We start from the raw sequence: 22,646 nt of genomic DNA, 5'->3' as shown, positions 1-22,646 counted from the left end.
ATGGACTAAGGTGTGTACTTTCAAAATAAGACGGCAGCATTATCAGCATACTTGGACCTTCTCACTCCATTGTGTGTTCATACAACGCAACAAATCAAAACTGTGTCGCTGTTAAGGGGCAGGCCTACACAGGTATGCTGCTGCACAATACCAGGAAGAGGGGATCACGTGTAGCTCCAACATGCGAAACTAGGTGGCCTTTCTGGAGAAGGTTTATCAGAACAAACGGCAGGTAAAGGAAGCTAAGGAGCAGCTTTTACTCGTGATATAAGTTTAAAGAGACGCTGACTAGCTGTCCTTCACCTTGTTGACACATTGCTCTAACACACAGCTGGTCGATCATGGATCATGTCAAAGGTCTTAATTGACTGGCCTGGCTAGCAAGTCGTCCAAAAGCTGGCTGTGAGAAGATGTAACAACTTTTGTCCCGGTGTTGACATTTGTTTTTCTCTCAGTTGCGACATCACCCGTACGCTACCCTGAACCCCGAGGCTTTTATATTGAAAGTTCTGAGCGGATGTGCCGGAGCCAATTCTCGTCAATTTAAAAGTGGATCAAGCGCTCGACAGCCGCTCAGAAATGGAGTGTAAATGTGACGACTATGAGGACGCAAACTCAGGTAAAGTTCATTATAAAGTCCATGAAGAAGAAGGTTCGACGTCTATAAGTAAGATGTCACATGCATTTTATGGAGAGTATATCCAGAGTTATTAGTCTTGTATTTTATCTTCAGTCTTTTGTCAACGGATTCGAAATGGAGACTTAATTAGACATTAACTACTCACATGATGGATTGTATTTATTTCTTGTTGTAACATTGTGTCTCTGTGTTTTGACTAATGAGAGAGTTTTTAAATACTTGTGTAGAGTAGACTGCGCAGTGACAAACATCAATGTCAGGGCAAAGTGTTTTGGACTTCCGGGTTGGCTTTTCAAAAATAAATAACAGAAAACAAACATGATCAATGAGGGTTGTTACAATTTTTTTTTAGCAATACTCTATTTAGTTTTATTAAATAATCAAATTGAAACGAATTCTCCACAATTTTGACCTGTTATATAATAAAGTCCACAAAAATTACATTTTGTTTTTATGTAATTTAAGAAAAAAGGACTTCAAAAGGAGTTGTTAAGTTCTCAACAAATACATGATTAAAATCAAATAAATGAAATAAATACTGTACAATGTTAAGGAACAGATAAAATGATTAGAACAGTTAGGAGGATAAAAACCAACATAACACTTTTACTTTTTAACACTCTTGAAGGTAAAATCAGGAAAGCTGTCTAATAAGACAATTATTTTATTTTATTTTATTTTTCTAAAAAGAAGTGGCTAATATGGAGGTACAGATTTGGCCAACATGACTTCCTCGGGTCACTACAGAGCTTTGAGGCCCAGGCTAACATCACATGGAGGTTGTGATGTTAGCCTTTGCATTAAAACAACAAACTGAAATCATTTACCATCGATATAAACCTGGCGCACATACACAGACCAAGGTTTGCATTCAACAGTAGGGATTTGGTGCATTTCACATTTGGGTGAAAGGGTGCAAACCCCATGATAAGCTCTGAACAACATTGCAATACTAATGTCCTGCTTTCCTCCCTCTCCTCACTGTTTAGGCTGGTGGCTGGGCAGCAACAGCATCCAGATGGGAGCGTTTTCTGTGGTGGGGTATCTCCTCTACCGATTCTCACAGAGTCAGTCACACACCAACAGAAACATTCATGCGAATTAAAAAAAAAAATGGAGCTCTGACATTTTAGTCACTATATCTGTCTTGTCGATTGGCCTGGCTTTGACCGAGATAATTTGTGTGGAAACCTTTGTTTATCTCATGGAAATGGTGTTTATCAGACATCCCTGCTAAGTTAACATCATATGACCAGGGGTGTAGCCAATAGTATGAGTCCTGAGAGGGGGGTAACCTTACCCCCCTCCCGCTTAGCTGCAAATATCAACATGCAACCTACATGTTCACGTTTGTGTGCTAAACAAAAACACATGTGTTGGACTTGAAGATAAACAGTCATATCAAACAAATATGCGTGTTCTGTATTTCTCCTATAGTTATAAAACTTCATCATTTGTTGTTGTCCATGACCATGTCCATGTACGAATTATTTATAAATACCACAGAAGGTATTTAAATCAGCATCTTTTCGTCCAAAATTCAGCCTGCCAGATTTTTAATGTTGGGTAAATTTTCACAGGAACTTTCCATATAATGGGACTTCAACTGTATGCATTTACTGTATATGCTCAATATGTGAAATTCATGAATCTATTAGATGTGAGGATGTTTTCAGCAGTTAAATTATCATATGTGGGTGGTTCACTGAACTATTAAAAATCTGTCATTTCAGGCCAGTTTTGCATCTCATGAAATCAGGACACTTAATAATTAAAAAAAAATTGTGTGTATTGTGATACCCTTTTTTTTAAACACTGTACATGTCATCACCACCCTCATAATCAGTTGTGTATATTATGACGTCCTGCTGTGATACTGATGGCTTTCTTCTTTCAGCGCTCCCAGCTCTGATCCGATGGCCAATTCGTCTCTTCTGCTCCTTAACCGGTGAGTTTGGTTCAAATGTCACTCACAACAGCAAGATAGTTGAAATAAGGATAATTATCTAATATGATTTTAACATTTGTGTGTATTAAAATCATCAGAACGTTAACATGTGCTTGTGGTTTCTGCCTCAGGTCTTTCAGCTCTTTGGGGCTGGGTGAGCCGACTTGTGGGAACGCTCCGTGGTACAAAACACAATCTTCATGTCTGAGGAAAAAAAAAAGTCACTTGTGAAGCTGAAAAGACAAATTATGAGCTGACCTCTCTCCATTTATGTTTTGTGTCTCAGTAATGCAGAACTTTTACAAAAGGTTGTCTCAAATATGGCGATTTATCAAAGGTGAGTGTTGTTTACTCTTCACTGTGTGCTGCAAACAGATGCTTTAAGATGCTGGCGGTAAATAGGTCAGAAGAGGTTTAAAGCTTGCGTTTGGGTGGTGAGAAAAAATAATCACACAGCTGTTTAGTATCTATATGTTTATACACACGTATACATATCAGGGCCAGGGGCTAAATCAGGGACAAATCTGCATGATAGGTCTGTAATTAAACAATAAACTTATTCACTTCCACTTTGCTCGTCCATCAGCAATTCTCTCGAAATTCACAACAGGTCAGTAGACTTTATTTTACTTTGGCTGCATTTTGTGATTTGTCTGCAATTATTCATCTGCTCTGCTTCCTCTCTATGTTTCAGTATGTTTTCTGCCAAACTAAAGATTCTTTAATCATTGACTCCACCTATTCTGATGTCAAAGAGGCTGGACTGCAGTTGTTTTTGATATAAGAAGTTGCACTTTGCCAACAGCTTGAAAAATCTGGTCAACACAAACAAAAATTAACTTTCACCCAAGCTGAAACTGCTATTAAAAGAATAGTTGTATTGCCAACACTCTGTTAGATATCCTTGAGACTTAAACTCGTGCATTAGCTCAGATTGAGTTTGTAGATATAGTGTAGATTTGAGGAACACACAAACAAATATGTTAAACAACAAAACTTTTACCCAGTCTCTCTGAATACCGAGGTCAGACACGTTTTAATTTTAGTTCAAACTTGTCTGAGCCAATCATGTTGGGTCAGGCCCAGATGGATCTTGGTTACAATCACAGCCTTTTTTTCCAAAGTTTTTTTTGTTATTTATCTTTAGAACATATCAATTCTGAAGGGTCATCCCAAGATGGCGCACTGGGATCAAAGACCAATCCAGCCAGCACCCTGGACCTGTCCAGGCCGGGCCTGAGGCTCATCCTCCTTGGGCCCACTGGTGGAGGACGGAGCTCTTTAACAGAGACTTTACTGGGCAACAGTGAACCAAGGGCGCCTGTGGGTCCTCTCATGGAAAGCACCAAGCGAACAACAATAGTGGATGGAAGAGAGATTACAGTGATCGACACCCCAGATCTTATGGGACTCTCACTGGGGAACACCAAAAGAGCCAGGGAAGCTTTAAGGAGCCTTCAGCTTGTCAGTCCTGGACCGCACGCCTTTCTGATGGTGATTCGCACTCCAGGCACTAGCATGGAGGTTGACCAGGATGCTGTGGAGGCAATCCAAGCCGCCATGGAGCTGTATGGAGAGGAGGTAATAAGGCACATCATCCCAGTGCTCACCCATGGTGACCTTTTGGGTCGAATAGGGACTGTAGATAGGCTGCTGGATGTGGATGCAGGGCATCTGAGAAGTGCTGTGTCCCTGTGCCACCAGAGGCCTGAGCTGGTGGACAACAGACCAGACTGCCCCCCAGAGGCACAAAATGTGTTGCGTAGGCAGCTGGTGGGGCGGGTAATGGAGATGAAGGAACTGCAGGGGCATTTTGTCCACGAGCTGCAGAGGAGGGAGGACAGCCTGAGAGAGGTGCTGCTAACGGACATGGCCTCTGCACTAGCTAGAAAACTGGGACACGTGTAAATAGGAAAGGGAAGGGAGTTGTTGTGTTTGTGTGTATTGGTGTGTGTTCTATGTGAATAAGTTGCTGGTATGGAGAAAAAACAGGGAGGCAGATTCGCTCATGTGTTAAACATACAATTTGGACTTCAGAAGTATTTTTGTCACTCCACTGGTTTACCACCATCCAAACAAATTAACTAGTGCTTTTGGCCTTTTGGTTTTCAATATGCTGCAGACGCGTTTGGTTAAATATCATGGTTGCACAAACTTAATTTCCTAATTTTGATGTGTTATAAACTGGTGTGCCTGTCTACTCTTGTACTTTGTGTATTGTGGGACTGTGCCTCCAGTGCTCAGCCCTCCTGTCTTCTATAATTTATTGGAGATATCAAACTTTAAAGATAAAAAAAATGTAAAAAAAAAAAGTCACATTGCAAGTAGATTTCAGCAGTACAGCTCTGTACACACTGTCCTTCATCCTGATGTCTCTGAAAAGGCATCTAGACCAAAAGTATAACGTGCTTAAATATGAATGACTCTGATATAGTTTCATGTGTTATGACTGTATTAAGTTGCTAGTCAGGGAAAACTGTCAACATTTTTCCAGTAACAGGTTAAAAATAGTGTGATTAAACTTTGTGGTGCAGTTTTAACAAGCTTTCATTTACTAACTTTCAACTAATTACTGGTGGATGTTTATGTGGTTAGATAAAGATGATTCATAAACTTAAGCAAAATAAATAAAAGATTTAAAAAAAAACTCCTATTGCCAAGACTGGACTTTTACCTAAAAAAAAAAAAATTCTGCCTAAAATGAGAATGGAGTAATCGTGTTTTGCCGGGGAGAACTCAGTTAAGAAAATGAATTTATCCTCTTTCCACCACAAATGCGAGCCTGACGACAACAACACAAATGGAAAGTTAGGTGGGTGGCTGGACGGAAGAGACCATCATCACACACAATCAGTTAACTATGAGCTGTCGTCTGTAAACTGGAGTTGCCCAAATATTAACTTCATTATTGGTTAAATCGATGCTGATGAGAAGAAGGAAATCCAAGGAATTGAAGGTTAACAGGGTCAGAGTTTAATCATCTTCATTTGCATTAGAAAACATGCTGGCTGTTTTCCAGTTTATTCAATTTAAAGATTACTTTTATAAAATATCCACATGATGGCAAATACAGCTTTTGTCTATGGTCATGGTTCGCAGTTCATGCTGTATCAGAGTTTCAACAAGAATGCTATCTATAATGACGTAATGTCAAGCACGTTGTGGTAGTAGCTTTAGAGTCCCATTGATGTGCAATTTTTGTTTCTTGTGAATTTTTAAAAAGCAATACATTTTCAGTGAACATGCAGATACAACCACAATGAAAACTATGAAGACACAACTACAGCATTGTAAATGCACTGAATGGCTACTACTAAAAGCAATGTAAACAGAATATAATTGTAGCCCATGCTATGGTGCTCATATAGGAAAATATTTCCGATGCAAGGAGCTTTGTTTGTGTTGTGCTGTTATGAGTGCCATTATGTTGTTTGTGGTTCATTAAATCAGTTTAATCAGTCTTCTCTTACACATCTATCTTTTAAATGTACACACATAAAGTGCTGTTTTTGGCTACTTCTGGCTTTATACAACATTGACCTATTGTCATCCTATAAAATTTAAATAGCAGACACATTTGCAAACTGCTGTAGGAATCACAATTCAACATATGGACTTGTTTTGGAGTTGTTTCCTTCTAACAAATACAGTTCCTACTTTATATGCCCAATCATTGTTGCTGCTGAAGGAAATCTGGCTCTTGGCCTGCTAAAAGCCCCACAAACTGTTAACTTTTTGGTTGTCCAGAGACTGACAGTGCAGAGTTTCTGCTGAAAACAGCTGCCTGTTACATCCAAAAGCTCAGCTAAACTTACGGTTGTAAAAACAACAACAGTGAGCTGAGTGGGAACACAATGGTGCACTGGGCTGGTGAAAACTGCGGAATGGGTCACACCTCTGAGGGCTTTGTCACCTTTCACACCACCATGTGATCTATTGTTAAGATACAAATACTGATGCAAAATACAGCTGCTTTAAGCACTTAGAAAAAAATCTCAGATCACTCATTAACCTCATTTGAAACTTTTACGACTTGTCGTTCACCGATGTGACTTATTTATTCAGTCGTTTCAGCGTCCCCTCTCTCTCAGGTGAGGAGAAAGTGGAAAATGTAGGCTTTCGCAGTCTCAGGGGAGGAACTGCTCCAACGCCGACTGACGCAGGAGAGGACAGCAACATGGAGCCAGGCCGACTCTACTGCGCATGTCAGCGTCTGCACGGTGAGAGAGAGAGAGAGAGAGAGAGAGAGGGAGAGAGCTTCACCAGGAAAAAGTGGCAGAGACAAAGGACTGAACGGGCTTTGGGAGAATGAGGACAGACTTTCTTTAGCTTTTCACCCGGTTTATGGCAGTCCAGCTGCTCCGCCGACGGCAGGAAGCGGCCAGGTAAGACAAGTCTGCGAGAGAAAAGCAAGTTATAAGGCGGAAAGGAGCCGTAGAGGCGGTGTGGTGTGGACGGGGAGTCACGTAGAGCGACCGGAGGACTAACGGCTGATCTCTGCCGCCGCCGCGGATTAAATGCATCTGGACGCGGGGGGGTTGGCGGTGTGTAAAGGGGGGCTGCCGTGGGCTCTCCAACGTGTGTGTCCTGTTGTGTACTAGTCATGTTTTTCGCTAGCTAACTGAACAGCCTGCTTCCTCTATCCAGCCCAGGCTGCTGGAAATGTTTACCTTCTCCTCCCCAGTCTGGAGTCTGCTGACCTAAAGGGGATGGGAGCAGCGTTCCGTCTTAGCTCAGCTATCTGTCACCATCAGCAGCAACAACTGTTGTTTCAGGGGGTTTGCTGCTGTTCGGGTGAAGTAGCCAGCTTCGGGAGTCACTTTGGGCTCTGGGGACATGCTTGTATGACTTCACAATAAATGCACAGCCAAAGGGGATCAGAGAAATAAGCCTTCTCTGTGTGGTTTCTTACAGGGGTTCATCAGACGTCTTTTTCTGCTCAGGATCGTACGCCCCGTTGTGTCTGTTCCAGTGGTGTTGACACTTCACGGTCAGCAGCTTGGTGATGGAAAGAACTGCACAGCTATAGGCTTGGAGGCTGGATGGAAAGAGCTGTCAACGGACAAACACAGTGAGGATGGAGGAAGTGGAAACATGCAGAGACCAACCAACGGCTATTTGATAGACGACACCACTGCTGGGTTGTTGGAAGAGTAATTTTCACTTGGAACAGTCTGGAATATCTTTGTTTTGTTTTGTTTTGTTTTGTTTTTTCATTTGTAAACTTGAGTTCCAGTTTCCGCACCTTCCCTTGCCTTACCTTTGTTCACCTCTATTTGTTGGAGAGAGTAGCTGTTGCTGTTTTAAACAGCCACAGGTCGAATTTATCTCGCAACCCCCACCTCGCTTGCAACCATACACAAAGACTCACAAGCTCCTCTCTTCCAAACGGCTGAGAGGTTGCTATGGCAATTGTTGTCATGATGCCGATGTAGCGTCCTGAACGTAGTAGTTGTGGAGGTAGTGGTGGAAGTGGAGGAGGTGGCGGCAGTGGCTGTGGTGAACATCCAGGCATGGGAAGTGCTCCGTATCCAGCCAGTGAGTGGAAGGGGAAAGGGCGAGGTGGCCTGCAGGAGTTGGGCTGCATGCCCTGGAAGGTCAGCAAGCAGAAAGGTGGAGGAGCAGGGGAGGTGATGGTTGGAGTGGAAGAGAAGAAGTGCAGGGATCCCAGGGACTCCCAGCAGCAACCAGATCTCTCATCTTCCTGTTCCTCGCTCACCTCTCCAGCGCCTCCACAATCCTCTCTGACACCTCCAGCCATTTATCATGAGAAGCAGCGGAGGGAGCTGTGCGCCCTGCATGCGCTGAATAATGTCTTCCAGGACAGGACGGCCTTCAGTCGGGACACCCTGCAGGAGATATATCAGAGGTGAGCTGGTGTGCTAAGCTTAACCAATATTTAATGTGTAAATCAGATGTTGTGGATAAAAGCTTGTTGTCAACTTGTTGCAGGCTTTCTCCCAGCACTATGGTAACACCTCATAAGAAAAGCATGCTGGGAAATGGGAACTATGATGTTAATGTCATCATGGCAGCTCTGCAAACCCGAGGTTTCGAGGCAGTATGGTGGGATAAAAGAAGGTACGTTGAGCTAGTAATGAAAATCGGCTCTTTCTCATATTTTCAACATTACAACCAAGTTTTACCACTGACTGCTTATGGTTTAACTGCTGTATATGTTATGTCTGTTGTCCCTGTTGTCTCCTTAAACGCTCTTAAGACTCCCTGTGTCCTCCTTTGTACTTCAGCAGCCCAATCAGGAGTGTTTAGAGTAAGCTCTTTGATTAGTTAAGAGTTGCATCAGTAGACAAAGGCTAAGAGAAACTTTTATCAGTGTTCCTGCTTCCCTCTTTATCAGTCCTACATTTCTTTCGACAGCAGCAGCTACAGATTTGATTTGTTTTATCAGTCTCAGTCAGTTAATGTTATCATAAGAGCTAAATTCCTGTTTTTCTATCTCAAACAAAACATGAACAAAATCAGCAATGTAGTGTCAACTCTGCCTTTAGTTTGTAATTAAGACCTTGCTTTGGTGGTTTAAGCATTCAGTATTGATATGGTGCAAGAGTCCAACACAAGACTAAGATAAAGGAAGTCCACAACCGAAAAATATGCCTGCTACTTAAACTTTAAAGTACAATTAATAAGCCCGTTTTTGCAATGCACTGTAGAATCTGTTTTGGTAGGAGGAATGTTTGTGATGTTGCTCAGACTGTTTTTATAACTCTCCTAGCTGGTGCATTTAAAGGTCAGGAAAGTCTAACAGCCAAGATTTTATAATCAGCTTCCGCAGCAAACTGCAAAAGTTCTGTTATCTTGTTTTTGGATCTGAATTTTAATTATAGACTGTCTCAAGCTTTTTTGACTTTATTGAAAAGCAACAAAATGCTTAAAATTAATAATCCAGCTGAAATATTGCTCAGTTAAGGAAGATAACTAACAATAGAGCAGTATGTCAGCTGCTTTCTGTTCTGTTATCTGTGATACTGCAGCATAAGCGTGTCAGTATTACAGCACACAACATTTTGATGCTAAAACTTTAAAAGTTTAGCCTTTTGCCAGTTTGACTTTTGATAGATGAAAAGTTTGTACTTGTTGTTGGACTAACGTTCTGTCCAGTCCATCCAATAAAAAGCCCCACACAGCATAGTACATGCTATTTCATCTCAGCTGTCCAAAGAAACTGGCAGAATTGAAAGCACTTCATAGTGCAATAGACACATATAGTGTCTAATCCCTGCTGTTTGAAAACTCTGAAGCTCATTTTCATATATTACACAAATGAACTTTAAACAAATGTGGTACCAGAGAAAATGGTTGCTAGTAAGATTGCATAAGATTATGTAATGCATGTCAGCAGTGTTTACTGAAATATACAAACACATTTTAACAAGCAAAACTTGCATTTCCAATCAGTAAACATTGCCTGTCTTCTTTCAGGGATGTTGGCAGCATTGAGCTGTCCAATGTGACAGGCTTCATCTTGAATGTGCCGTCCAACCTACGCTGGGGACCACTCCGGCTGCCGCTCAAACGCCAGCACTGGATAGGAGTCAGAGAGGTGGGAGGAGTCTACTACAATTTGGACTCTAAGCTGCGTAGCCCGCAAACGATTGGCAGTCCGGATGAGCTCAGGTAAGGGTAGTGTGTGTTGATGTGCGTTCACCATGTGTTAACCATGAACACTACGCAGCCAGACCGCCACTTTAATCCAGTTTTACCCAATGTCATGAGTGTCCCTTTGAATTGTGTCCTCAAGCTTTTTAATTCACATGGATTTTCTTATGCTATCATAATTGTGGCTTTCATCTTTGCTCTTTATTTTACCACAACCTAGGAAGTTTCTCCGCCAGCAGCTGAGAGGGAAGAATTGCGAACTCCTACTAGTTGTCTCAGAGGAAGTGGAGGCACGCCAAACATGGCGGTCTGATGGCTAAAGGTTTAACAAGCTCACATGCTCCAACTAGGCCAACAGGCCAATCACAGAATGAGCAGGAGAGGATATAGTCATGCACAGCCAAACACAAGGATGCACACTTACAGATATATTTTCCCCCCATCTTGGGTTTTGTTTACACAGCCATTGCTGGACTCTTCTCTTCTCTAAGATGCAAAGCAATGAAGAAAGCAAAAACTTTACAGGGAGAATAAAGAAACACAGTCCTTTCCTCACAACACAGTTAGGGCTTATGAAAATTAATTATTCTGTTTCTGCTATTCCTGTGTTTTTATATATATTGAGTATTTTTCAGTGTCTGATCTGTTGATTTTTTTTTTTTTTTTCCTATTTACTGTTCAAGTTTCCAAAGTCATTGGAGTTCAGGCTTTATGAAAAATACTGTGTTTATCTGCCTGCCTCCTATAGTCATGACGTCCACTGATGTGTCTTAGTGTTTATGATGTGAATCTCTGTCCATCTGTATCGTCAGTCCTTCACTTTCACCAAAGCGTGTCCTTCCTTCCCTTAGTGCGACTCTATCTCACTCTTCCTCTCCTCTCCTTTTTTACATATCACAGATGAAAATCAGTGATTTACTACATTGCCAACTTTCTATTTCATCCACTTTTCAAACACTTCTAGTACAGACTGAGCCTACACTGTGCAGAGGCTGTGCTGACACAACACTTTTATATGGCAACAAAGCAATGCAACACCCAGGCCAAGCACTCCCTCTAGTGGATGTTTTGCCTTAGTTTTCTCCCCCCACCCCCCTTTTTTTGGCTTAATTTTTCACATTGAAACGGTCACTATAAAGTAATGAAGTCTGCATGTCATCAATGCTAACAATTACTGTCCTTGAGTAGAGTTGTACTGTGTCATGATATAAATTAATCTTCAAGTGAGAAAGAAAGAGAAAAGGAAACTTGTCAAAATCTTTTTCAAAATGTAATATGACAAGTATCTGCTAATGTCAGTCATACACCATCAGAGGACAGGGTTTGCTTTTGAAAAAGTGATTGACAAAACAATCTCAGCTCTTACTCCCTTCTTGTGGAGCTTTATATTAAAATACACAGTGCTTGTCAGCAGATTAATTGTCATCTTGATAAGCTTTACAGTAGTGCTAAAATTTGACAATCAAGTCGACTAATCCATTAGTCAATGGGCTGTAAAATACTCAACCCCTGTAAATTTTAAACATTTAAGTATCTGGTTCCAGCTTTCGTGTTATTTCCTTAGTCATTCATAACAGGAAGTAAGACAGAACCAGTGATAGGCAACTCCAGGAGATACTGGGGAATTTTTTTTTAGGGGTGGGGTCCTTTATGCCTTTATTTTATTTTGTATTTTGTATGACAAAAACAGGGAGAGAGAAAGAGGGGAATTACATGCAGCAAAGGTCCCTAGTAGAGCTCAACCAGCAGAGCCACCACAGAGGGACATTTTTCAAAATCTTATTGGCTGGACAGTTCATCAAGAAGTAAACATTACTTTATATCATGCAGTTCTGTGATAACTGAGTAGATATTATCTGCTGATGAGGGCTGTGTGATCAAAAGCTCCGGGTCAATTAAGCAAGTTGGTTATCAATTTTTGCACCTTATTGCCACTATAATGTCATTCCAGTCTGAAGAAATCTCATTTTGTTTGTCCATGTGACCTAGTGTTACACAATAGAGCCACAGCCACTTTTCACTTGGTGGTAAAATGTCTCCAGACAGAAATGACATCACAAGGTTTTGGATTTGATACTTTTTTCCTCTTTCCACCACAGCAGCCCTCTGTAGCACAGGACCTCAGCTGATGCAGGGCTCCTCTACCTCCTGTTCTTTTTATCAAACCTGCCAAACACAGTCAAAGTCTTATGGGGTAGACAGTGATCTATAACGTGAAAGTTTTCAGTCTGAGCAAGTTTTGGCAGCTGTTTGTGTGAAGGGAAGTTGTCAGTTTGATAGACAGTGGATGGAGTGCGGTGTGCCTGAATCGTGAATTTAGAAAGTTAAAAAACAAAACAGAAATGTGGGATTTGATGGGTTGACTAATGAGCACATGTCCAGCCAGATGTGTGTAGGGGTGGATTAGTATGAAATAGGCCTTATGAATAAGTCTGCTGTTGTAGCTTTCAAAGAGAATTTGTTTATACTATATGAGTATTGTCTGTTAATGACAATATTGGCCTTCACTTGTTTACATTCAAATAATTTATGTGTTGCTCTGAAAGATTAAGAGGGGCTGTGCAGAGTTTGATGCCATTTCAGGAGATTTATTTCAAAGCACCAGTTTATACATTTAAAAAAGAAAAAAACAGCTGACGCTCCACCAACATACAGACAAACCGATGTGTAATAATGTTTTCACCTTTGCAGCCAAGGACTATGTTCCATTATTTACAATTGTCTGAAATAGTATGATTTTATACAATACAAGAATATCACAAGATCGCTGCATATGTTATTTTGAAATGAAACACAAATTTCAATTCCAGCCCAGTCCATGGAACTTCAGTCGTGTTTCTTCCAAATGAATCTCCAGTGAAATAACATTGAGTCATTAATTTGCTGTGATTTTTAAGCCCGATCATCATAATTAATGTCTCACAGTTGCATATTTTCTTCATTTTCTTCTTCTTTTTTTAATGTTTTTTTTTTTTTTTTTTTTAGTCATGACAATCTATTAAGCCCTTCCTACGTAAGGAATCCTGATTGTAACTTTTTTTGCATAGAAATAAAAGGCTTATAACGGCACTTTAAGTATATGCTGATGTGTGTGTCGTCATTTTCTCTGAAACAGAATCCAGTCCTGTGCCTGAATCAGATTTGAGGTACCTGCTGCACTACAATTTAGCCAACTTTAACCACGTTAGAAGGAACGCTGTCATTTTAACTTAACTGTATTTATCAGTAATTTACTTCACACAGAATGCTTGGTGAGCCTATCACTGGTTTATGGCCTTGTTTTGGTTACAACAAAAAAGGTCAGATCTGATGTGTCGCATTTCAGCTGTAATATTACTAATATTTTAGAAAGAAAAAAGTAGAGAGGATAAGTACAAATACTAATAAGTGCAGTGCAGAGTTGTGTCTTCCCCAATCAATCTTCGGCCCCCTCGGTTAATTTGTACTCTTGATAGTTAAATAAGCCTGACTCCCATTTGCTCATTAATGCATATGGATAACTTCAGATTATTGTGAATGATCTACACAACACATTTAGATTGCAGTGATGCAGGATGTTAGCCAGTCCCCCTGTAGTCCATGTAGTCCCCCTGTAGTCCTCCATGTGGTCCCCCTGTAGTCCTCCATGTGGTCCCCCTGTAGTCCTCCATGTGGTTCCCATGTAGGCCATGTAGTCCCCCTGTAGTCCTTGTTGTGGTCTCCTGTAGTCCCTCTTTAGTCCTCCATGTGGTTCCCATGTAGTCCCTCTTTAGTCCTCCATGTGGTCCCCCTGCAGTCCATGCAGTTCCCCTGTAGTCCTCCATGTGGTCCCCCTGTAGTCCTCCATGTGGTCCCCCTGCAGTCCATGCAGTTCCCCTGTAGTCCTCCATGTGGTCCCCCTGCAGTCCATGCAGTTCCCCTGTAGTCCTCCATGTGGTCCCCCTGCAGTCCATGCAGTTCCCCTGTAGTCCTCCATGTAGTCCCCCTGTAGTCCTTGTTGTGGTCTCCTGTAGTCCCTCTGTAGTCCTCCATATGGTCCCCATGCAGTCCCCCTGTAGCCCCCCTTTAGTCCTTCATGCAGTCCATGCAGTCCCCCTGTCGTCCTCCAGTCTCTGGTCCAAACCGGAGGATGATGAAGGGGATGAGGCAGCCGGTTGCGCGCACCGACTCATCCACATCGCCGGGGGAGCGCGCTCTCGGAGTCGGGCGCGCGCCTACGCGGTGTGCAGATGTGTCGCAGATTTTGTAAAGTCACCGGACGCACAGAAAGGGCCAGCTGAGGGAAGCGGCTCCGGCTCAATGGGCCCCTAAAACTGGCGGAGGGAGAGCCGGGGGACCGCGGGACCGACGTTATCTGTTTTGTGGACGTTACTTTAACAGGAGCCCCGACGGACGGAGAGATGGAGCTGTCGGCGATCGGAGAGCAAGTGTTCGCCGTGGAGTCGATTGTCAAGAAGAGAGTTAGGAAGGTAAGGCAGCGCCGAGCCGCCGGACGGGAGAGGATGCTACTTCAGAGATTAAAGACTAACCCTGTTATCTAACTGCAGAGGAGGAGGGTGTCCCTTTAATGTAACGTAGCAGTGTTGCCATCGCACAGATCAGCATGTCAGGTGTCCTCTGTCCCTCAGGCCTGTTTGGTAGCCCGCTTTGGATCAAAGTTGTTGATGTTGATGGAAGCAGGTGCGTAGCCAGGAACTACGGTGGCCGAAAGGCCACCACCGCCCCCATCCTCATCATGACAAACAGCGATCACCCTGCTCGGAAAAACGCACACACACACAACATGATCTGCACACGTTTTAGTAAAAGAAACGATAACAAGGTTGCATTAGCCTTGTTTTCCGGCAGTTTCTGAGTTTTGTTTTTTTTAAGTAGCAGCAGTAGACTGTCAAGGTGTTTGTTTGATTTAAATAAAAAAAAGGGTTATGTTTTCCTAATTTTCAAAGTGACAGATATTTTGTTTAACTGGCAGTCAATTGTCATTTACGTCAATATATGACGCCTTTAAATTTATGCCATCTTAAAAGATGACTGTGTAAATGTTTGGATTTTTAAGATCAAACAAACTCAGAGTTATTCACAAAGATGAAACTGATATGGATGTCAAACCCACATGTGGTGCTCAGTGAAATAAAATAAATAATAAAAAACTCAAACACGTGTCTGATTGGTACTCAGAGGCTTCTGAAGATAAGATTATCTTTATATGATGCTGTAAAATCCTTTTTCATGACTAAACGTTTATCAGTTATCCTATCAATGCATTCTATTTACTATTTAAAAATGTGTTTAATTGTTAGACTCAATAGTTTAGTATAGTTTCTCACAGATGTATTAATTATAAGAGTTGCAGCCATGAGAGTGGATAACAGTGCTGTTATATTAGACTGTAGGAATCCCCCTGTATACGTTATTTGCACGTCTTCTTTACTGTATATGGGGAACTGAGTGAGCAAAATGAAGCCGGGAAAAGTGGTGACCTCACCCACTGAGAATACATTACAGTGATGTCACATAGGATGACTAACTCTGACAGGCTTGCCTGGTAGCTGGGAAACATACAGTACATTTTACATTATCTGTTAAATATAGATATTGTCTGACAGTGTCCCTTATCTTCCCACACATAAAGAACACTGGAATAAAAGTAAATATGAGATGATGTGACAATATATTATTGTACTCGACCTTATTTACATATAATCCTCAGGAAATCTGTTTGATTGTGGCTCATAAAGTAGGTAACTATCTATTTTAATATTGGATGCCCTGAAAATTATTAAAACACAGACCCCAACACACACACACACACACACACACACACACACACACACTCAGACACACAAGCGTAACAAAAACTTGTAGAGATGAGATCTCTGAGTGCAACAACAGCTAAAGATGAAACAAACAGGATATCTGCCACAACTGATCATCAACAAGATGCCTCAACTCTGCAAGTTTACATAGTCAAAACAACTTCGGGCTTCAGTTAGGAAGTCAGTTCTGTAACCAAAGAAGGCACATGGGTGAAGGTAAGACAGACTGAGTGGACAACAAGCAGGGGAGGTTTCAATGTAGCAAGTGTTGAAATAGTCTGTAGAGGAATAGTAATAGGTGAGTGGGTTCAGTCGGGTCAAGCCCCATGTTAACTCATTAATGACATTAATGAGTCCTGAAAAGGGTGTTGTGTCTTTGGCCTGAAGGTACGTGCCTGTACTGGTTGTGCAATGTGTGTTGCACCTTAGGATTTGTCATATTAGTTCATCTTCTGTGCTTCTTAGTGGCTCTTGCTCCGGTCAATGATTCTGCTGCTCACTCAGATGGCAATGTTGAGAGGATTAAGGTGGATTTTCTGATAAAAATGCTGTTTTGACGTTTTTGTTTTTGTTTTTGTTTTTTTTTTACGACAATCCTAATCTGAACGAAATCTTACTCATGCAAGGCATCACTCTAGTGGTTACTAATCTCATTGTTTGTTTTTGTTTTTTTTGTTGGCTTGTTTTCAGACAGTCGAAAAACATTTCAGATTTAAGCGATTTAAATGTTTGAATTTTAATGTGTGTGGGATTAGTGACAGTGCACACAGTGATTTAACTGCTGCTTTCCACAGGGGAATGTGGAGTACCTCTTGAAGTGGAAAGGATGGCCACCAAAGTAAGTTTGTAAACTTAATGGATGGATTACATTAAAATTACAAAGTGCATTATAAATGCAGGGAAAAAATAAATACATAAAGCTACTATATCACAGCATAAGTCCTGAATGTGTTGAGAGAGATGCGTCAGTGGCCTGTTCTATGAAAAAGTCATTTATTTTTATGATTTGACAAGAATGACTGGTTACAGGTGTAGAGACTATCCTTACTCAGCATGCAATTACTGTATGAGTGGAACTAAAGACAATGGAACCTTTGTGTGAACTCAACACGTTGTAAAAGTTTTCATTAAGATGGCAAATGTTAAACAACTCACCAGACAGATCTATTAATATGATAAACATGACTGAATGCAATATGAAGGCAATCATTTGGAAAAAGGAGACTTATGTGTAACTTTTTAATGTCTTGCAGATACAGTACATGGGAACCCGAGGAGCATATTCTGGACCAGCGCTTGGTGCAGGCCTACGAGGAGAAGTAAAAGTTCCACTCAGTCTTTTATGTGGGCCTGATGAAAAGCACTGACTCACAGTCAAAAAGGTTTGATGGATAGTGAGGCACCAAAAAATCCCACTTTTTCTTCTTGCACTATATTGATTGTAACGAGCTCAAGGATCAGCAGGTCTCTCTCCGGTTGGCGTTAGCATGTGTTCCTGATTGTTGGAGTGTAATTTAATATAGGAAAACACATCAAATCCAGATCGAGATCTGTCAGTCGTGCAGAGAAGATCTTCCAAATTACCTCCAAATGTGATCAGATGCACATTTGGCTACAATTGTAAGAGCAGTAAAGTAGAGTACAGTGTAGCTGTGAGCAGGACATACAGTATGTATTGAGCGCCAGACCTTTTCAAGTTGATGTTTGTCAGCAAACTGTTGTTGATTTATACAAGACAAGACACAGTTAGCGTTCAGTCAGAGTTGTGTTTTCTGTTTTACCTCTCCACCAAACTCCCGAGGAACACAAATGCTCCACCACACCGGGTCACCCTGGAGTGCGGTGGGGTTTAAGAGCTTTTTCCGTCACTTGCTACCATAAAAAGATCTAGATTAAAGGTTTAGGCCGTTAAACTAAAACAATCATCTTAAAATCCGAATTTAGCAAAATGCCGATCATAGCCACTTCACTCTTTATATGAGATGCTATATTCCAAATATTTTGAAATTACACCAAGAGATTGGCAGTGAATATACAGTACCAGTCAAAAGTTCGAACACACTGTCCAAACATTTGACTCGTACTGTATTTCCATGACCTTTGGATGTTCATATTATTTTGCTTGTTGGTTTCAGAGAGCAGAGAGACAGAGCTGTAGGACACAGGAGGAAAGGCTCAAAATCCAAAAGGCTCCTTCTGCAGGTAAAGTTTGGAGAGCATGAGAAAAAGGTTTAACGGGGGCAGTTTTTTCTTGCTGTCACAACTGAGAAGTCTAGAGCCCTCTGTCCAATACTGGAAACTTTCCAGTGACTATCCCACGCAGACTTTCTCCTTCAGTTTACCTTTAGCACCTTTTTCCACAGTCATTGGAATGATGGTTATTGTGCATTTTCGTCTTTTTGACCTCGATTCAGAATACTGTCTACACCATGGACCTCCGCAGTGCTCACAAGACTCCAGAGAAACCTCCACCACGCCTGCGCCTCTCCCTAACGCGCTCAGTGGTCCCCGAGGATGAGGATGAGGACGAGGATGAGGATGAGGACGAGGACGAGGACGAGGACGAGCCATACGGTGACTGCAGGCAGGGCCCACGAGCACAAGAAGCAGATCACAAAAGCAGGAGGTCACAGTTCAGGTGCCTTGACTCGAGCCCTCTAACACAAGACGACTGGGAAGGCCTGGGAGAGGAGGAAGAAGAGGAAGATGAAAAAGAGGAGGAAGAGGAGGAGGACAATGTAGAAGATGAGGACAGGGAAGAGGAGGAGACAGGGTTGGCTCAGATGGAGACAACAAAGAGGAACATTCTTAATGGTAAGTGTCAGTCGGTCAGCCAATGTGGTCTAATCACATCCTGGCCTCACACAGGCTTTTTTCACTGGCAATGAAAAAAAGGTCTGATGAAATAGAAGATTATGCAGGCCTCAACATGTAGACTGAATGATCGAAAGAGTGTCTGAACTCTGAGTCTCTCCTGTAAGCAGAGCGGTGAGCTTGGCCCTCTGACTCACCAGCTGTCAGTGTGTCCGTCTAATGTAACAAAGGTTTGGCTCTGTATGTTCAGACCAGTACCTTTCTGTGTGAGTGATTTAAATGTGATAAGTGCCATGGACTGCAACTCTCTCCATGTTTCTGCCTCGTTCAGGACGAGAGAGGACAGATGGGTGGAGCTCTGCCATCGAACCAGACGAAGTCACTGCATCGGAGAAGACGGACGACGTCTGGAGACCCGTCGTTGGTACCGGAGAGGTGACAGTCACAGACATCACTCTCAACTCCCTCACAGTGACTTTCCGAGAGTCAAGAGTGGCCAAAGGCTTTTTCAGAACCTGGGGCCTGGAGGTTTGAGACAATGAAGTGGGAGCAGGCTGCCAGGGTGAGCGCTGAAGGAATGAGTTGGAGGCATTGGTCTAATCACGGCGTTTGAACCGGTGATGAGGACCAAGATCTGTGTTTTCACATCCTGTCTCACTCTGCTCTAGCCGTTGAAAACAACTTCCAGTCTGGTCAGTGGTACGTTTACATGCACAGAGTCACCTGAATGTGAGCCCGGCGTCACCGCACTTAAGACTGGAACAAACCTGAGCGAAGTGTAGGACTCGCCAGGTTCAATGTGGCTTAAGTTCACTCACTGGCACTGGAAGACCAAACTGGTACAGATACCCATGCGAGGCTGCCGGATTTAAATACATTCTGTGGGTGTAGACTGGCCGGGGAGCCAGTGGGGCAATGTCAGACCCCAAAAGCATTGTCAAACAGCTGAAAATGGGACTGGGGAAGTGAGATGGTGATGAGCATTTCCCTTAAAAGGGCCGGAAATTGAGTTTTTAAAGCCACACCTTCCCGATGAAGGTTTGAGTTGTAAGTACTGATTGAATTGTTCTGATATAAGTATATCATGACCTTTTTTTTTTTTTTTTTTTCTTTTCCTTTCCTCACCCTAATTCTATTGCAAAACCTTCTTATTTCAATTACATAAATCCAGTGATTTAAAAGTTACAATGCCCATAAAAGTAGCACAAAATCAGAGAATATACAATTACAAATTCCGTACAATTGTACAAGTTCAGTGTAGGAGCCAATTCACTTTTGCAGCTACAGAGTTGCAACATCCTGGGATGTAAAACGAGGAAACAATAATTGAAAAACAAGAGGAGGAGTCCTCTGTGCATGTAAACGTGGCCACTGTTTCTGTCCTTCTTCCTAAAGCTAACTGTTCACTACTGGACTCAGACATAATGTACATACTCTAAACTACAGCGAGGGGCAGTGCTGTCCCTGTAACCTGGAAACAGAGACTGTTATTACTGTACAACATGTGGCTTAGTCTTGTATGCGTTTCAAAACCCTCTGAGAGATGATTTGATCCGCCTGCATGCCTCATTCCTCCAGTACAGTTCCATCAATGCAATATTCTCTCCGTCCGCCTAGCTCTTCATCTAAAAAAAACAGAAAAAAACAAAAACAAAACATTTGTACCAAAAGTAGAAAACTAGATGAGACTTAAAAACAGAACGCATCCCTGAATTGCACTGATTTCAGTCAGATGGGCCTTTTGTGAATTTTGACTGGATTTGCAGGCCAATATATAATCTGATATTTAATTCTGATGTTGCCAATACTAATTTCCAAAATGTTTCACTGAGGTCATTGTCATGTCCAAAAAGAATCATGAAGAGTCAGTGTTTACCCCTAAATACAACAACTCTGACAGCAGAAAAACATCCTAAACTGACGAAAAGTCCAATAAATGCATGTAGTTCTGGAAAGTTTTAGGCCTTTAACTACTAATTACACATATCTGACTTTACTAAGAGTTATTTTACTGGGCACACTGTTACAATTTATTAGTTTGTTATCTCTAAGAAGTCATCTTGTTTTTAATTAAATGGCCCTTCAAAGACTCATTACAATACCGACTAGACATCATGGACAGTAATGACAATTAAATATCAAAGCAAGATGAATAAATCCATGAGAAGTGATCAAACTGCCCTTTTGAGGATATTGATCTGACCTTCACTATGCTTCTGTAGAATGTCTTTAAGCATGTACAACCTAAGAAACTGTTCAATGTAGTCAGTAATACTTCAACAATCCAAATATTGAATAGAAAATGATTATGGAGGATACTTCTAGAAGTCTCCCCACAGCTGTACAGACTGATGTTGAACTGTGGTCCAGGATAAACACTGAAGACACCAAGGTCCGTAACGAAGACCAATAAAAGCCCAACTCTGAGGTCAGTGTATCGCTGTAGCCCAGCTGACTTCCTCCCCAGCGAGCACAGGAGCTGGTGTGGCGTGTCACGTCTGTGGAATCCACCACGTTGGCCCACAAGTTGTTGATCCCGCACTGAGGATGATGGGTCAGTGGCAAGTGATCCCAAAACTGTCTCTGTGGGATAACGAAGCTGCAGGGAATGGAAGTGCCTGATGTTGCATAATTTTGTTGTTTTGACTATGGAGCTTTTAGGGCTGATGTCTCTCTCCTTTACACACACACACACACACACACACACAGTCCCAGATTATTTGGTTTTTGCACGACTGATCCTCGATGGATGTTATTAAGACTTTGAAACACGAGGAGACACAAAAAAGGAGGAGGCCGGAATGAGCAGTGGGGAGAAATGTATTTTTTAGTCCTTATTTTTCTACATTGACCTGAAATGTATATTTATTCTTTAAAGAAACCTGTGTATTTGTCACGCAGAGGACTGAATAGTTTTTATACTGTTTGTGATAACCACTGAGCTGATACTATATCTAAATGTACTGACATGACGAGACAAGCACCGTGGATTTGACATTGCCTACTGTGGTCGCTTGTGCTGCTTTCATCAGAACCTTGCACTTTATTGTGATGTAAACCTGCACATTACCTGCTCCAGTCGACAAAGTGTCAGTGCATAGAGTATTTATATGGTAATACTAAAATAAATGTTGCTCATGTTTAATATCATTTTCATCCACCTGGTCCTTCTTCCCCGTGTCATAAGCAGGTAGATGTGGTGGTGTGATTACACATTTACAGGGTGCTAAACAACATGAGTGAACTTTTCAGAGCTCAGGGAAAAAAATAAGAAATCTGATATAATCATAATAAAAGAATAAAATCTGAAGTGAAACTCTGGCAAAGCCGACCTGACTCTTACGCGCCAATCAAATTTAACAGTTCTTAGTTAATAGTTTTTCTTTATCCCAAATTTCTGTCAGCTTCATGTTCATTTAAAATTCAGTTCTAAAACTGACGAGCTTCTAACGTTGTGTTTACTTTAGATTTGAATATTTTACTCAGGTGTGAATTTGGGGTTATTGTTCCATCACTATATGAGATTTTATGTTCATTAACAGTGATTTATTTTTGCTCTTTAGATATTATTGGGCCTTTACAGTTTTCACGCAAAATCAGTGAGAGAGAGAAAACACTTTTTCAAAACATGGTGCCAGAAGCTACAGGACTCCTGGGGCTACTGCTGACGTGAAATAAAACAGGAAGCATCTGGATGCGGACTGTTGAAGCGGATCGACCTGTCAGTGCTCTCTGCTGGACAAAGCAGGCAGAGGTGACTCTAAAGGAGCTCGAAGCTGCAGCAGGATCAGGAGCCTCAGCCTGCTGGAAGGAGCTGTGATGGTTGCAGTAT

General features: G+C 41.8%; 3 protein-coding genes across 5 annotated transcripts; all 3 read left to right on the top strand.

Annotated features, from left to right (window-relative positions):
- The first annotated feature begins 97 nt into the window (after positions 1-97).
- On the top strand, positions 98-6,049 carry LOC115059883 (immune-associated nucleotide-binding protein 5-like). 3 transcript variants are annotated; one of them, XM_029527624.1, is made up of 8 exons: positions 98-232; positions 456-619; positions 1,630-1,707; positions 2,538-2,588; positions 2,720-2,770; positions 2,875-2,925; positions 3,175-3,198; positions 3,754-6,049. In XM_029527624.1, exons 2-8 carry the CDS (start codon positions 580-582, stop codon positions 4,494-4,496), a joined length of 1,038 nt encoding a protein of 345 aa, XP_029383484.1. In that variant the 5' UTR covers positions 98-232; positions 456-579; the 3' UTR covers positions 4,497-6,049. The 3 variants fall into 3 exon arrangements, with proteins under 3 accessions (XP_029383484.1, XP_029383483.1, XP_029383485.1); XM_029527623.1 differs by having other exon boundaries at positions 3,736-6,049; XM_029527625.1 differs by lacking the exon at positions 3,175-3,198 and having other exon boundaries at positions 3,736-6,049.
- Positions 6,050-6,836: 787 nt separating this feature from the next.
- josd1 (Josephin domain containing 1) lies at positions 6,837-13,203 on the top strand. Its single transcript, XM_029527610.1, has 5 exons — positions 6,837-6,973; positions 7,503-8,457; positions 8,541-8,669; positions 10,029-10,223; positions 10,426-13,203. Exons 2-5 carry the CDS (start codon positions 8,102-8,104, stop codon positions 10,523-10,525), a joined length of 780 nt encoding a protein of 259 aa, XP_029383470.1. The 5' UTR covers positions 6,837-6,973; positions 7,503-8,101; the 3' UTR covers positions 10,526-13,203.
- Positions 13,204-14,427: 1,224 nt separating this feature from the next.
- On the top strand, positions 14,428-19,828 carry cbx7b (chromobox homolog 7b). The gene is made up of 6 exons (XM_029528102.1): positions 14,428-14,653; positions 16,795-16,838; positions 17,254-17,319; positions 18,136-18,202; positions 18,415-18,814; positions 19,146-19,828. Exons 1-6 carry the CDS (start codon positions 14,585-14,587, stop codon positions 19,346-19,348), a joined length of 849 nt encoding a protein of 282 aa, XP_029383962.1. The 5' UTR covers positions 14,428-14,584; the 3' UTR covers positions 19,349-19,828.
- The last annotated feature ends 2,818 nt before the right edge of the window (positions 19,829-22,646 follow it).

The sequence above is a fragment of the Echeneis naucrates genome, chromosome 19 (assembly GCF_900963305.1).
Source record: "Echeneis naucrates chromosome 19, fEcheNa1.1, whole genome shotgun sequence".
Lineage (NCBI taxonomy): Eukaryota > Metazoa > Chordata > Actinopteri > Carangiformes > Echeneidae > Echeneis > Echeneis naucrates.
The sequence above is the reverse complement of the archived record's forward strand: the minus strand, read 5'-3'. Positions and strand labels throughout refer to the sequence as shown.

Bases quoted from the DNA above. Each gene is read 5' to 3' on its own strand.
- LOC115059883 (XM_029527623.1), top strand. From the start codon at position 580: ATGGAGTGTAAATGTGACGACTATGAGGACGCAAACTCAG. The intron at 620-1,629 runs GTAAAGTTCATT...CTCACTGTTTAG, and splicing joins CTATGAGGACGCAAACTCAG to GCTGGTGGCTGGGCAGCAAC. The intron at 2,589-2,719 runs GTGAGTTTGGTT...TTTCTGCCTCAG, and splicing joins TCTCTTCTGCTCCTTAACCG to GTCTTTCAGCTCTTTGGGGC.
- josd1 (XM_029527610.1), top strand. From the start codon at position 8,102: ATGGGAAGTGCTCCGTATCCAGCCAGTGAGTGGAAGGGGAAAGGGCGA. The intron at 8,458-8,540 runs GTGAGCTGGTGT...AACTTGTTGCAG, and splicing joins CTGCAGGAGATATATCAGAG to GCTTTCTCCCAGCACTATGG. The intron at 10,224-10,425 runs GTAAGGGTAGTG...ACCACAACCTAG, and splicing joins GGCAGTCCGGATGAGCTCAG to GAAGTTTCTCCGCCAGCAGC.
- cbx7b (XM_029528102.1), top strand. From the start codon at position 14,585: ATGGAGCTGTCGGCGATCGGAGAGCAAGTGTTCGCCGTGGAGTCGATT. The intron at 17,320-18,135 runs GTAAAAGTTCCA...TGTTGGTTTCAG, and splicing joins GTGCAGGCCTACGAGGAGAA to AGAGCAGAGAGACAGAGCTG. The intron at 18,203-18,414 runs GTAAAGTTTGGA...ACCTCGATTCAG, and splicing joins CCAAAAGGCTCCTTCTGCAG to AATACTGTCTACACCATGGA.